General features: G+C 25.1%; 1 protein-coding gene across 1 annotated transcript in view; it reads left to right on the top strand.

The window, feature by feature from the left end:
- LOC100203730 (mediator of RNA polymerase II transcription subunit 19) overlaps positions 1-12,956 on the top strand; it is a 43,784-nt gene that overhangs the window by 24,279 nt on the left and 6,549 nt on the right. The window contains exons 4-6 of the mRNA XM_065807779.1: positions 1,705-1,801; positions 2,025-2,115; positions 10,639-10,667. Coding sequence (XP_065663851.1) covers positions 1,705-1,801; positions 2,025-2,115; positions 10,639-10,667 — 217 coding nt within the window. The remainder of the gene's footprint in view (positions 1-1,704; positions 1,802-2,024; positions 2,116-10,638; positions 10,668-12,956) is intronic.

The following is a 12,956-nucleotide window of genomic DNA, read 5'->3' as shown; positions in this document are numbered from 1 at the left end:
TAATTTTTATATATAACAAACTGTCATTTAAAATAAAACATATCAGCTAGGAGATGTTAAAAAAAAATTAACTTCTAAATTTTTTTATTTAAAAAAGTTAGTCCAAATAAATAAATTAGCATATAATAATAAAAAAAATTATTAAAAACCTGCAATTCTAATAATAAACATACTGCTAACACAGAAAAATTGAAAAAAAAATGTTGTAAACCCGTTTTTGCAATATTATTTCTTTAAAAAATTATACTTGGCTTTTAGCGAATGATTAAAAGCAGTAAGATCTAATAATGAAATTACCTATTTATCATTTTTAACAATAGACACCACCGTGAAGGTAAGCCAAATGTCTATCAACTCAAAAGATTACAAAAAAACAACATCACAACAACAGCACACATCTATAGCACACATCATAAGTTAATATACTATGCATATAACATAACTTAAGTAACATAACATTCATATATAACAGAACATAAGTAACAACATTACGCAAAATGTTATTAAAATACATTATGTATTTTCAAAATAATTAATAATAAAGGCTTGAAAACACCTAGACCTAAAGCAGTAACAGTTTGACACTAAACACTGGGGTGTAACTCTCTGCTATAAGTACATCACTTGGCTGGCAAGGTTGACAAATCTTGCTCTACACGTTTACCAAGTCACAGCACTTTGAAAACATGGAAACAACATAGTATAAACACAATATATATATAAATATATATATATTTAACCTTATATAAACATATTTAAACGCATTTATAAAACAATTATATAACACATATTACCACATACAAAAAAAATAAATAAACATTTGACATTATTATAAAAACACATTAATAAAACAGCTATAAAGCACATATTACCACATACACATACTTATCAAAAAAGCATATATGCAAACAATATACATATATAACTTGAATTGTGCAAACAAAAATTTTAAAAATGATATGAGAAAGTTTAAAAAGTTTCAAAGTGAACAAAATATAAATATATATATATATAAATAATACTCTTTACCTTTTTTTCAGTCTTTTTTTACTGTAATCCTCATAACAAAATTTAACCTTTACATACAATAACATGTGACATTTCATGTCAGTGTTGAAACAAAATTTTAATTTATTTTTCTAAATTTTCTAAAAAAGGACAAAAATATTTAATAGCATCACAGAAATTTCAAAGTAATAATATTTTATGGAAATGGTATTAGTATAACTTTTTGCATAAAAAATGCATAAAAAATAATTAGGCCTGTTCCATACCCTTATTTTCCTTCTAAAAAATGAAATATAAGCTCAATAAAAACAAAACTGCTAAAAAAAAATAAAGCTAAAAGAAAAACTAAAATAAACAAAATATAAATGATTTAAAAATTTAAAAGGTAAAAAGTTTGAAACTCGCTTGATAGATCTTTCTCCAATGACCGCGTGCATTTTGAAAGCGCGGTCTTTCAAATTCAGAAAAGCTAAGTAACTAATTAAAACTACTTTAAAAACGACAGCGAAATGACATTAAACGTTAAACGTAATTAGTTACAAGAGATGCAAAGTAAATATTATTGTGGCTACAGTTCTAACTTTTTACAAACTTTTAAAACTTAATTTAAAAAAAAAATTTAAATAAAATTCGGTTTCTTAATTTATGTGTGTATATTGTACTCATTAATACCTAAATTTTTTTTTTAATTTTTAGTCTACAGCAGTTGGTTGAAAGACCACCCATTGGTGGTAGAGAACTCTTACCTTTATCAGAATCTGCTCTTCAAAGCTTTCGTTTGATGCCTGGATCTGTCAGTTTTTAATTTAGTTTTTATTTTTTAGTTTAATAGCAACAAAAAAAAAAAATTTTTAAGATAACAAGTTACATAACTTTATTAAATAATAAATAAAAATAAGTTATAAAAATTTAACTTTAAATAATTTCATAAGTAGAAAGTAGGTAAGACATGTATAGATTTTGAAATGAGTACAATTAATTTTATCTTTATTTAAAAAATGATTTTGAAAATACAGGTTCCAGATCAGTTTAAATTTATGAATAAACCATATGACAAGAAGAAAAAGAAAAAACATAAGCATAGTGTAGCAGAAACATCACTAACTGGTATGTTTAAGTATTTTTGTCTTTTTGTATTTTATATTTACTGTTTTGTTATTTTAGATTTATTTTATTTTAATTTCATAACTTAAGATTTAAACTTAATGATTATTTGAATACAGACTAAAATTAAAAAACTAAAAACAAAACTAAAATTTCTTTAAAAGTAGTTAATAAATCTAAAATAGTTTTTTTTCTCCTCTGAACAAATTAAAACAATCTTAAACTCTTTTTTTTTGTCAATAAAAACTGTATTATTTTTTTTATTATTTATTTGTTTACTTTATTATTAACTAAATTTTTTTTTGCAAGTATTATTTTCTGTTATTTTCTTACATTCTTAAAAAAGCTCCGGTAAATTATACAAACTTTCCTGCAATTTGCCTGAACTAATTTGCTTCAAAATGTTCCAGACGAACATTCAGGCAATTTGCCGGAGCCTTAACAAACAAGATACGTTACATGAACTAGTTCAATGAAAAAAAAACTTGTGCGTTAGGTAACCTGAACTAGATTGCTTAAGTAAACAACTGTTTCCATTTTTTTACTGAACTAGATTTTGACCGATTTTGTTTACCAAACTACATTTTAACTTATTAGTTAAAAAATAATCTTTACTGAATTCTGGAAGACTTAGTAAAAACTTGTTTGCTTTTGGAAAAAGATCTACTTTATAGATTATTTAAAAGTGAATGAATTTGAAACTTTTTTTAAAATTTGGGAAAATTAAAAAGAAATGTTTATCGCATGAATTTAATTTTATTAATTTTTACAACAAAACACTAACAAAAACTTCAATTTAAAAAAGTATTTATGTTTATTCCAACAAACATGTTTATAATAGTTTCAATAAGAAATAAAGAAATCATTACAACTTAAAATAACATGTTAAACATATTTATGAAAAACCAATATAACAAATTAAAAATTAAGCTGAAGTGGTCGTAAAACTAAAAATTTTATAATTTGTATACAAAATCTACTAAGCAACTTATGTTATATTAAGTTAAAAAAACGCTGAAACGATGAGAGATAATATGTTAAAAAATCTTTTTTAACATATTATCTCTCATATTTATATATTATCTCATAATTTTCTTGTTTGGCGGAGTTTAAAACAGCGTAAGATACTGTTATAACTTACAGCTTAAGTTATAATTTGAAGTTTAAGTTGCAGTTATAGTGGAATGAGCAAGTAACTTATTTAATACTATTACGATTTACTTTAAATAATAATTATTTTTACTTAACATGATACATAAAAAGGCAAAAGTAAAAGCGCAAATATTATATTATTTTAACCACTTTAGTTATCCGTAGGAATACGTTCTCGCTGACGATAAAACATGTGTTATTTTTAAAGAGAATTAAATTGTTATTGTAAAAATTTATAAAACAACAATAAAACAAACTGCAAAGTTGTTTTAACAATATAAAAGACCCGGTGAATAAAAAAAGCAATTGCCTTTACTCAGCATTTTTTGAAAAATTTTTCAGCTTTACGTAAATAAAAGTTTTTGCAAACTCGCTCAAACTTTTATTCACTTAAAGCAAATTTCAAATTTTAATCGCAAAATTATCTGAATGAGAGAGTTTTATAAGACTTTTTTTTCAAATAATAAAATTTCAATAGATTTCTTTTTTGAACAAAATTCTTAAAAACAACTTGTATATGTATAGAAAATGTTTGGTCTTGATATCGCTTTAAATAAAATTAAAATCTAAATATAATTTAAAATAATATTGGCTTCCACGCAGAGATTTAAAGTAATTTAAATTCAAAAGCACTTTTAAGTTAAATAAAATCTCTGCGCAATAGAGCAAAGGTTATACTTCAAATTCAAAAGATAAATTTAGTGGGATGTACTTTATGACCCCTAATAAAATACTCAGGCAAAAACATTACTTTTAAGAATGGCCAAAAAAAATGCTAAATTAGAAAAGAAAAAAAATTTAATGAAACAAACAAACAACAAAAAAAACAAATTGCAAAAATATTTTTTATAAGAAAAAACTAATCGTAAAAGTGTGAATAGCAATTGCGATTTGCGATTGCAATATGCTTACTTTGAGCCCTGATAAATAATGAAAGATCACTGCTACCTCTTGACAATGATAAATCGTAATGCATATGCAACATATGACAACTCTTTGTAAAAGATGTAACAAATACCAGCACTAAAGGTGGATATTCAATGTCAATAACAAAGAAGTTTAAGAAGACGGTCTAACTGTGCTTAATATACCATTTCTCATTGAAATCACATTGTCTTCTATGAAAATAAATGATTGCACGAAATGGCCTGGAGCCCCTAGTGCAATAATAAAAAGGTGCATAAAAGAAATATGTCTATTTGCATCAATTATAGTCTCTATAGCTGTAGTATCCATTGTAAGAATAAAAAGTTAAGATACAATTTTAAAAAAACATAGGGTTAATATTGACCTAGTTTATTTTTTTTAAAACATTCGCAGGAAAGATTTGAATAAATTCAACTTCAGCTGTAGATGGTTGATCCTTATTACTAGGAGGCACTTGAAGAATGTAAAGAAGTAAATGCAATGCATATTCTATATTTCGATCTTTAATTAAAAAAGAACATTTATTAGTTTAACATTTACATTTTTTCAGAGAAAAGAAAAAGTTGTAAATAGTTAATGAAAGTTATAAAATGTAAGTTATTATAGTAATTGAAGAAAAAAAAAGGGACATATCATTTGATGTTATAAACTAGCTGTCAAGCTCTAAAAATAAGTGTTTAGTTATTGGATTAGCCTTTGCCTAAGTATTAACACGAGCAGCCATCTCCTACCATTGGATGAGCAGGTCTTTAGCATTTTCAATTGTTGTAAACTCTCTCTGAAACTAATGGTTACACACACACAAAAAAAGTTATAATTAAACAAGTAATTAAATATATAATTTTCAAATAAAAAATCAATTTTACACAAGTAGTAATCCAATGCCAGCAGTAATCTTTAAGGATAAAAAAGTGTTTAGTAAAATGCAATGGTACAAACTACAAATGTAAAACACAGAGCTGATTACATCAAATCTTAAATTTTTAAAGGAAGGAAATTTCCAAATAAATTCATAAAGAGGTGGTTTTAAAGACAATCCAGTTTCTTTGTGATGCTCTTGTTTTTTCAAGAATAAATTTCTTTGCTCATACTGAATATTATCAAACATACTGAATATTATCAAACAATAACTTAATTATAAAGTTTCATTCTTCAATTGAAAAAGGAACTAAAAAGAATACTCTAACAATATTTGTTGAAAATAATAGTGCGACTTGCAGTTTTATTATGCTTGCCTGCAGCATCAAATGTTGCTGGGGGAAACTGATTAACGTTTTCGTATAGCTTAGGCAAGGACACCATCAAACCTGCCAATTGTTTTTAAACGCTCCTCAATATGGCCATGAGGTCTTATTTTCTTCTTTTTACCATTTACTATAACTTCCTTATAAGTGCAATACTAATTTTTCTAAATGTTTAATTGATCTAACGATAATTGAATTTAAACATTTAAAATTTACTAGTCAGATTTATATAACAAAGTTAAAGAACTTACATAGCCTAGAGGTCATAGCCTGAGGTCCACCAGAGTGTAGTTTAGGAAGAGCTTTTAAAATAGACATTGCTAAATTTCTTTTTGTTACTCTTGATGAATACCTAAAGTTGATAATTTAATAAAAAAAAATAGTTTAAAAAAAGTCTAATAAGATATTTTGAATATTCATTATTTAATATTTGAGTTTTATATAAAAGAGTTTTTTATAATAATTATTAAGTTAGTTACAAAAAAATAAAAAGATTCATCACTTACTAAAAAGATACATCACTAAACAACACATCCTTAAAAAAAGTATACTAAATATTATTTAAAAATATTCACATTTTCCGCTATAATGACAGACTGAAGTATAATAGCTTGGTCCATTTCTATATCAATGCAATGAAATAAAACTAAGTTCTTTTCAAAAATCTTCATCAATATCTTCATCTTTAAATCATAAATAGAAGGTATTTGAAATATAATACTTTCAAAGTGTTATATTTCATAAATATAACACTTTGAAAATAATAACTTTATTACTGCAGTTAGTAAGAAATAATTTAATAATCTCAAAACCTTTATATAAAGAAACTAATAACAGAGCAAAGACTAATCGTAGGATAGTTGGAGAGGTCAAAGTGTTTTCTAGAGTTTTGAAAAATTGGATCCACTTATTTAGCACTTTTTAAAAATTAAATATTAAATGGTATTAAATTTTAAATTATTATATAATCAATAAGATTAAATGGTAGACTACTTTAGTTAATGACATTGTTGAAGACTAACCAAAAGTCTCAAGAACCTAACATCTGATATAAGATACAAGATTTAGTAAACTGAAAATAACAGAGCTTAACATCAGACGGGACCTTTTTACATTAGCTTCTTGGAATAATAAAAGGACATTTGTTCTTAAGAGAGATGTTCTTGTAAAAAAGATGAAATAAATGATAAATAAAGCAACTGCTCAAGATGGTGAAAAATATAGAGTAGAATGAGGTTTGACTTGAAGAGTAGGAATAAAAGCTTCCAAACATTTAGTCCAGAAGGAATAAAAGCTTCTGAGATGCGCTTTATGCATACATATTATAGATATAAACTTATATGTTTGCTATTTATTTGGATGCTGGCATACAATATCCTTTTATATTTATATAAACTTTAGTATTTATATGGTGTAGTCTTTGCCGAAAAAGAAGATAATGATGATGATGATGATCATGTTGATCATAATGATGTTTATATATGCATATATATACAAAATATAACATGAATTATAAAATGAATTATAAAAATATACTTTAGGATGTATAAATGTTTATGCAGTCCCGGCCTGAGTCAAATATCAACTCCTGTTGTTTACTAACCCTGGTGTTATTATAACAAAACAATTTTTTAAAAGATAATGCAAAAAAGATTGTTTAGTTTGAGTATTGATTTTTGGAAACTGATTGGAAAGTTCAACTCTTATCGATATATTATAATGCTTCTATAAAATATTAAAAAAGATAAAATATTGGTTTAAATAATTGTTTTATTAAAACTTATTAATTGAATTGTAAGGAGTTTTCTGTGCATTTTTGGATACTATAAACTTTGTTAACTACTTACAGATGGTATTTTAAAAGAAAATATATTTCTCATATAAAACTTATAAGTATGAATTTCAGCATTGCAAGAGCTATATTTTCATCATATATGTTTTATTAGGCTAGCCTATTTATATTTTACTAGGCTAGCTCAAATGTACATACTTATAAATCCTGGTCAAATCTACATACTTGTAAATGCTGCTCAAATGTACATACTTGTAAATGCTGCTCAAATGTACATACTTGTAAATGCTGGTCAAGTAATAAAATCAGTTAAAAATTTAAATCTATAACAATTATAATAATAATAATATATTAAATAAATATATTAAAATATTAAAATCAAACAACAATTATTATAATAAGCTCTAAATTTAAAAATAAATTTTTGTTTAGCCAAATGGAAATTAGTTTTTTTTGCGTGATTTTATCAACTTTTTTTTTTTAATTAAAATTTTTTTATTTTATTTCATTTAAGTAAAAAAATTTAGAACAATTGATTACAGTTGTTGCTATAGTTTCCATAGTTGAACAAGGTATAACATGAAACTATGAGTCTATGTAAATAAGTGCTTGATAATAAATAAATTTTTATGTCAACTTTGTGTTAAAACGATCAATAAATTTTTCTAATTGCTGATTATCTCAATTTAAAAGATTAGCTTAAAATTTAACATTCTTAAATTTTATCTGAACTTAATTTTTCTTTTTTTTTTATCTGATACTTTTTATTTGTTATTAATTTATTATTTAATTATACCCTGGGTTGCCAAATTAATTACTTACAGTTTCCTTGTTTTTTGTAATTTTAAATTTTAAATGGATTTATTGAATAAATACATAACTAGTTTTTTTTAATTATTTTTATCCTTAAAGGGCTTTATTTAGAATATAAAACAATATTAATACTTATTAATAGCAATAATTTTTTTTTAAAAGTGTTAACATAATAAATTGGGTAATAATCTTAACATTTTGTATGACCACCTTTTACTACGATAACAGCTTTTAGGCATTGGGGCATGCTTTCTATGCAGACTTTTGTGTTGAGCTGAAGACTAGAATTGTTATGCCTTTCTCTAAAAAGGTTTCTATTAGTTGCTGCTTGGTAGTGATAATTGCTTGGGCAATTTCTTGGCTCCCATAGATTTTATAGGAGTTAATATCAAGTAAATGTACCTGCCTAGGCAAAACATGCACGTTTTTTTCAGATAAGAATGTTGTAACACTCCTAGCTTTGTGGCAGGATGCCAAGCCATGCATGAACATATACTTTTAATTAGTAGAGAACTATTCTTGGGTTTAAAGCAGTAGCCTATTTTACAATGCCTGCTTGTACTGGTCCTGCCTCATGGTTCTTTCCACAATTTAGAGGCAGCCCATACCCTTGGCTGAGATCACGGACCATGCAATTACATACACAAGGTTTTTAATATTTTTCAAATCCAGTCCTGAAAATCATATCTCTAACATATTACCATAATTATAAAGATATATTTTTTCAGGATTTTTTAAAATATTTCTTATAAGTCATATTTACTATAATCTAGTTTTCAATAGTCATATTCTGGTGTTTTCTAGCCAATTCCAATCGGGTTTTTTTTATAGCTTCAGTCAAACATGGCTTTTTTTGGGTTTGACAACTACACATTAAATTCTTTTCAGCCAACTAAAGATGATTTTGATTTTATGGTCACAACCAGGAGTATTGATAAAATACACACTTTTTTGTGTATTTTATCAATACTTGAAAATTGTTTAAAAACAATTTATTTGCTCTCAAAATTCATTTAAACTTTAAACCTGCAAAAAAAGTAAGCAGGCCCTAATTATTTAAAGTATGTTTTGTAAAGTATGTTTTATTTAAACTTTATTTATTTAAACTTAATCAATAAAATCAAAAACATTAAATTCAAATTCATTTTCTTTGTGAATCAAATAAAGTTATCATCAGGGCAAATTTCATTGATAATATCATCAACCTTCAACAGTTTAATATTATTATAATTTCCTATAATTGATTACTGAAAAAGTTGAATGTGGTTGTTTGGAGAACATTGCAGTTATCATTGGGAATTTTTGAAATCATTAAAAGTGATCAAGTATTTGGTCATTGCTCATTTTTGTCTTTGTTTATCATACCTAGTAGAGAAGTCACACTTCCTTTGAAGAGAAATCACACTTTCTTTTAAGGCGAAGTTAAACTTCCCATGTATAAATGTGCAATTAAAATGTTTTGCTTATTTGAATTTCTTTTATTTAAGCTATTTTGAAATGTGGCTTTGTGTTACATCAATTGTGGCTTTGTGTTTCATCAATTGACTCTGCAATACTTTTTTTATTTTCCTCATTATTATAAGTGTTAGCTACTTTAGCTATAAAGACAACATTACTGTTACTAGTTACTTTGACTCTTCACTTTTTTTCCTTGCACTAGTAACTTTATTTACTAGTTTATCAATGTGCTGCTAAACTGATAAATTTACATTTTTCTTTGTGTGAAATATTATTTTGGTGAAATTAAATGCTGCCAATGTAAGCTGCTTTCTGTTGTTTTTTTTGACATTATAATAATTTTTCTACACTATCTGAAAAATAAGGCTTTTTCATGTAATAAAATACACAATTTGGAAAAATTGTATCAGATAAACTTCACTGTAAGAGACTACAGAGACAGAGATTCTCTGTAACACATTGTTGCATATTTTTTATCATATGCTGATTTTTTAACAAAATGTGAGCCTATATATGTTTACAAACGTCATGGTTATATATACAAAAAAAGAATCATTTAATTTATTTATTAGCTCATTTTATATCTTTAGAAAAAATAATTATATGTAATACTTAAATATTACAAAACAAAAAAGTGCTTAGTATATACACAAAGTAGTTATATATACACAGTATATATAACTACTTAGTATATACACAGCAAAATATACACAAAGTGTATATTTATGCAAAATCACTAGTTTCTAACAGCAGGTGTACTGGGTAACACTTTAAAACAAAGGTCTGGTGTCTTGAGCAAATGAACAATGCTTAACTAAGCTTAAATAAGCTCGGTCACATAAAGTGAAGATCAAAAGCAATCATTAATGATAAAAAATAAAATGATAAAACAACACAAAAAAATTCTTTTCTATACAAAACAAGTTTACCATTTAGAATTGATTTTATTAAATTATTTTAGTAGATGTGGATTAGAATAGTATAAAGGTTCTTCTTAAAACTCTGATTCAGTTTTAATATTTATTTCTGTATATTTTTTAATGCATTTAAAAAATATACAGACATATATCTGAAAATTAAAGACTTTTCTGTTTATAAATTTTTATTTCTGTTTATAATTGATTTTTTATTCTTTTTCAGAATTATCAACAGAGCGAAAGCACAAAAAAGTAAGATATTATTAATTTAATGTTTATAATTGTTATAGGTATAAAATGGTTGTTTTCTGATTCTTTTTATTGCGTTTGGTGGTTTGGTTTTTTTTGGGTTTTTTTTGTGAGTTTCTCATATAATAAAAAACAAACACACTAGGAAAGTTTTTTTCATGATACGGGAAGCACTTTTTTTGAATTTATATTGTCTCATCCCCCTTATCCTCTGTTTCATAATGATTTACAAGAATTCACTTCAATTTTGAGTAAAATGGAATGTTAAAAACTGTGCCTCAAAGTGTTTTAAGTTAGGAATTTACCAGAAAATCTAATAGTTGCAACGAATTCTAGAAATTTGAACCTCCACAAGAAAAAAAATTTTCTTATAACAATATTCAATATTTTTATTTATTTTAAAATACAGAGTACTTTTGTAAAATAGAAAACTTATTTTAATTAAAGTCTTTTTCATATTGGGAAAAAGTTGTTGACATTGTTGTATCACAGGACACATTTGGTCAAACAGCTGTTTTTACGAACATTGGTTCATAACTTTTGAATGGAAAGTGCTATGATGTTGATTAAGGACTTTTTGGAAAGGTTTTTATGTGTCATTTTATCAAATTGTGTCAAATTATGACCTAAAAAATAATTTTTTTAGGTCAATTTGGAAAAACAAAATATTTGAAGTTTCATAAAATTTACTTATTTTATTGATTATAACAAAAATATGTATAAATGTATATAAATATATATGTATATGTTGTAATACTATGATAACATAAGAACATCAATGACAAGAACAATAAAAGTTATCAAAAGAAGTACTAACATAACTTATTCATATGTTAAAATTTCAAAATATATGTTGTCTTTTAAAATATTATTAGAAACATTTTTTAAATGAAAATATCTTTCAGAATGCTCTTTCGTAACAAAAATTAATCTTTGTTAATTATTTCATCCAATAATTAATTCTATGTTTAATTTTTTGTGCAATTGTTCTCTAGCTATATTATCTGTTGTTGTTGTTCCTTGTTTTCCAGTTGTATCAGGGTAGTCCCATTTTATACCTTTTTTTTTTTTTGAATATCTCTGTTTGTAATGAAGTCTTTGCTTTGCTCAAGAAATCTATTTGAAGCATTAGAAGGGGACTCAGAACAATAAAAATCTGCTTTCATGTGTACAACAGTATTTATGAAATGGTCAAATGTAAGCAGTAAAGCATGAAGAACCTATAAAAAGATCAGTAAATTTTAAAATGTAATAATTTTTAATATCAAATATTTTCACATATCAAGAATACAGAATATAATGAACACAATTACAAGATAACAATTTATTTGTATTGGCTTTGCATCACAGGTTGGAATTGGCTTGAAGGTTTGCCTGACCTTTGTGAAGTTAAGAGCCACCTTCTTTTTCAAGTTAGTTTAGTTAAAAAGCATCTTATTCATCTTTGTTATGAGGGTTTAAAAATAGTTTACTACTGCCAACTTATTCCTCATGAGGGTTTAAAAATATATGGGTTTACTAGTGCCAACTTTGCACTTTTTGAGATTATTTTTCCTGATATAAAATTAGTTAAAAAACAACTAAATTTTAGACTAAATGTAAAAAAAAGTTTGTGCAATGATCTATGAAGTTAACATTCACATTTCCATAACCTGCAATCTAAGATCTCTACATACAATTATCACATTAGCACTGCTTATATAGTGACATTTTTTCTTATATAATGCCAAAAATGACTTTTACGTATTATTTATACCTATTTAAAAATTAAGTTATTTAAACTAGTATAATTTCTGAACAAATCATGCTTTTGAAATAATTTATAATGAACTGGAAATTTATTTAAGTTTCAATATCAATTAATTTAAATTTTGGTAATATTGATATTTGAGCAATGCCCACTGTTTGGCCCACACTGCAGGAGAGACTGTTTCTAGTATTTATTATGTGTAAGCTGTTATACATAGTTATTTTTATTCATCAATGTAATTAACCTCCATAGGGTTTTTAACAGTATTTAAACCATCATTGTAGTCTTTTTTAACATTAATATTGATTTTATCATTTTTGGGCAGCTTCTACTATTTTTAATTTTGTTGACTTTGAAATTGTTTCATAAAAAAATGATTACCTGGCAATTTCATTGCATTAACATAATCTTCAGATTGAATTAAAATAAATTGGCCTTTGAACATATCAAATTTTAGACAGTATAATGGTTTAATCATCCGTCTTGCATGATAGATGGCCTCAGAAAATCTAAAAGAAGTGCCTAGTAATAAAAATACGTTT

This window comes from Hydra vulgaris, chromosome 10 (genome assembly GCF_038396675.1).
Source record: "Hydra vulgaris chromosome 10, alternate assembly HydraT2T_AEP".
Classification (NCBI taxonomy): Eukaryota; Metazoa; Cnidaria; class Hydrozoa; order Anthoathecata; family Hydridae; genus Hydra; species Hydra vulgaris.
This window is presented reverse-complemented; position numbering and strand designations above follow the sequence as displayed.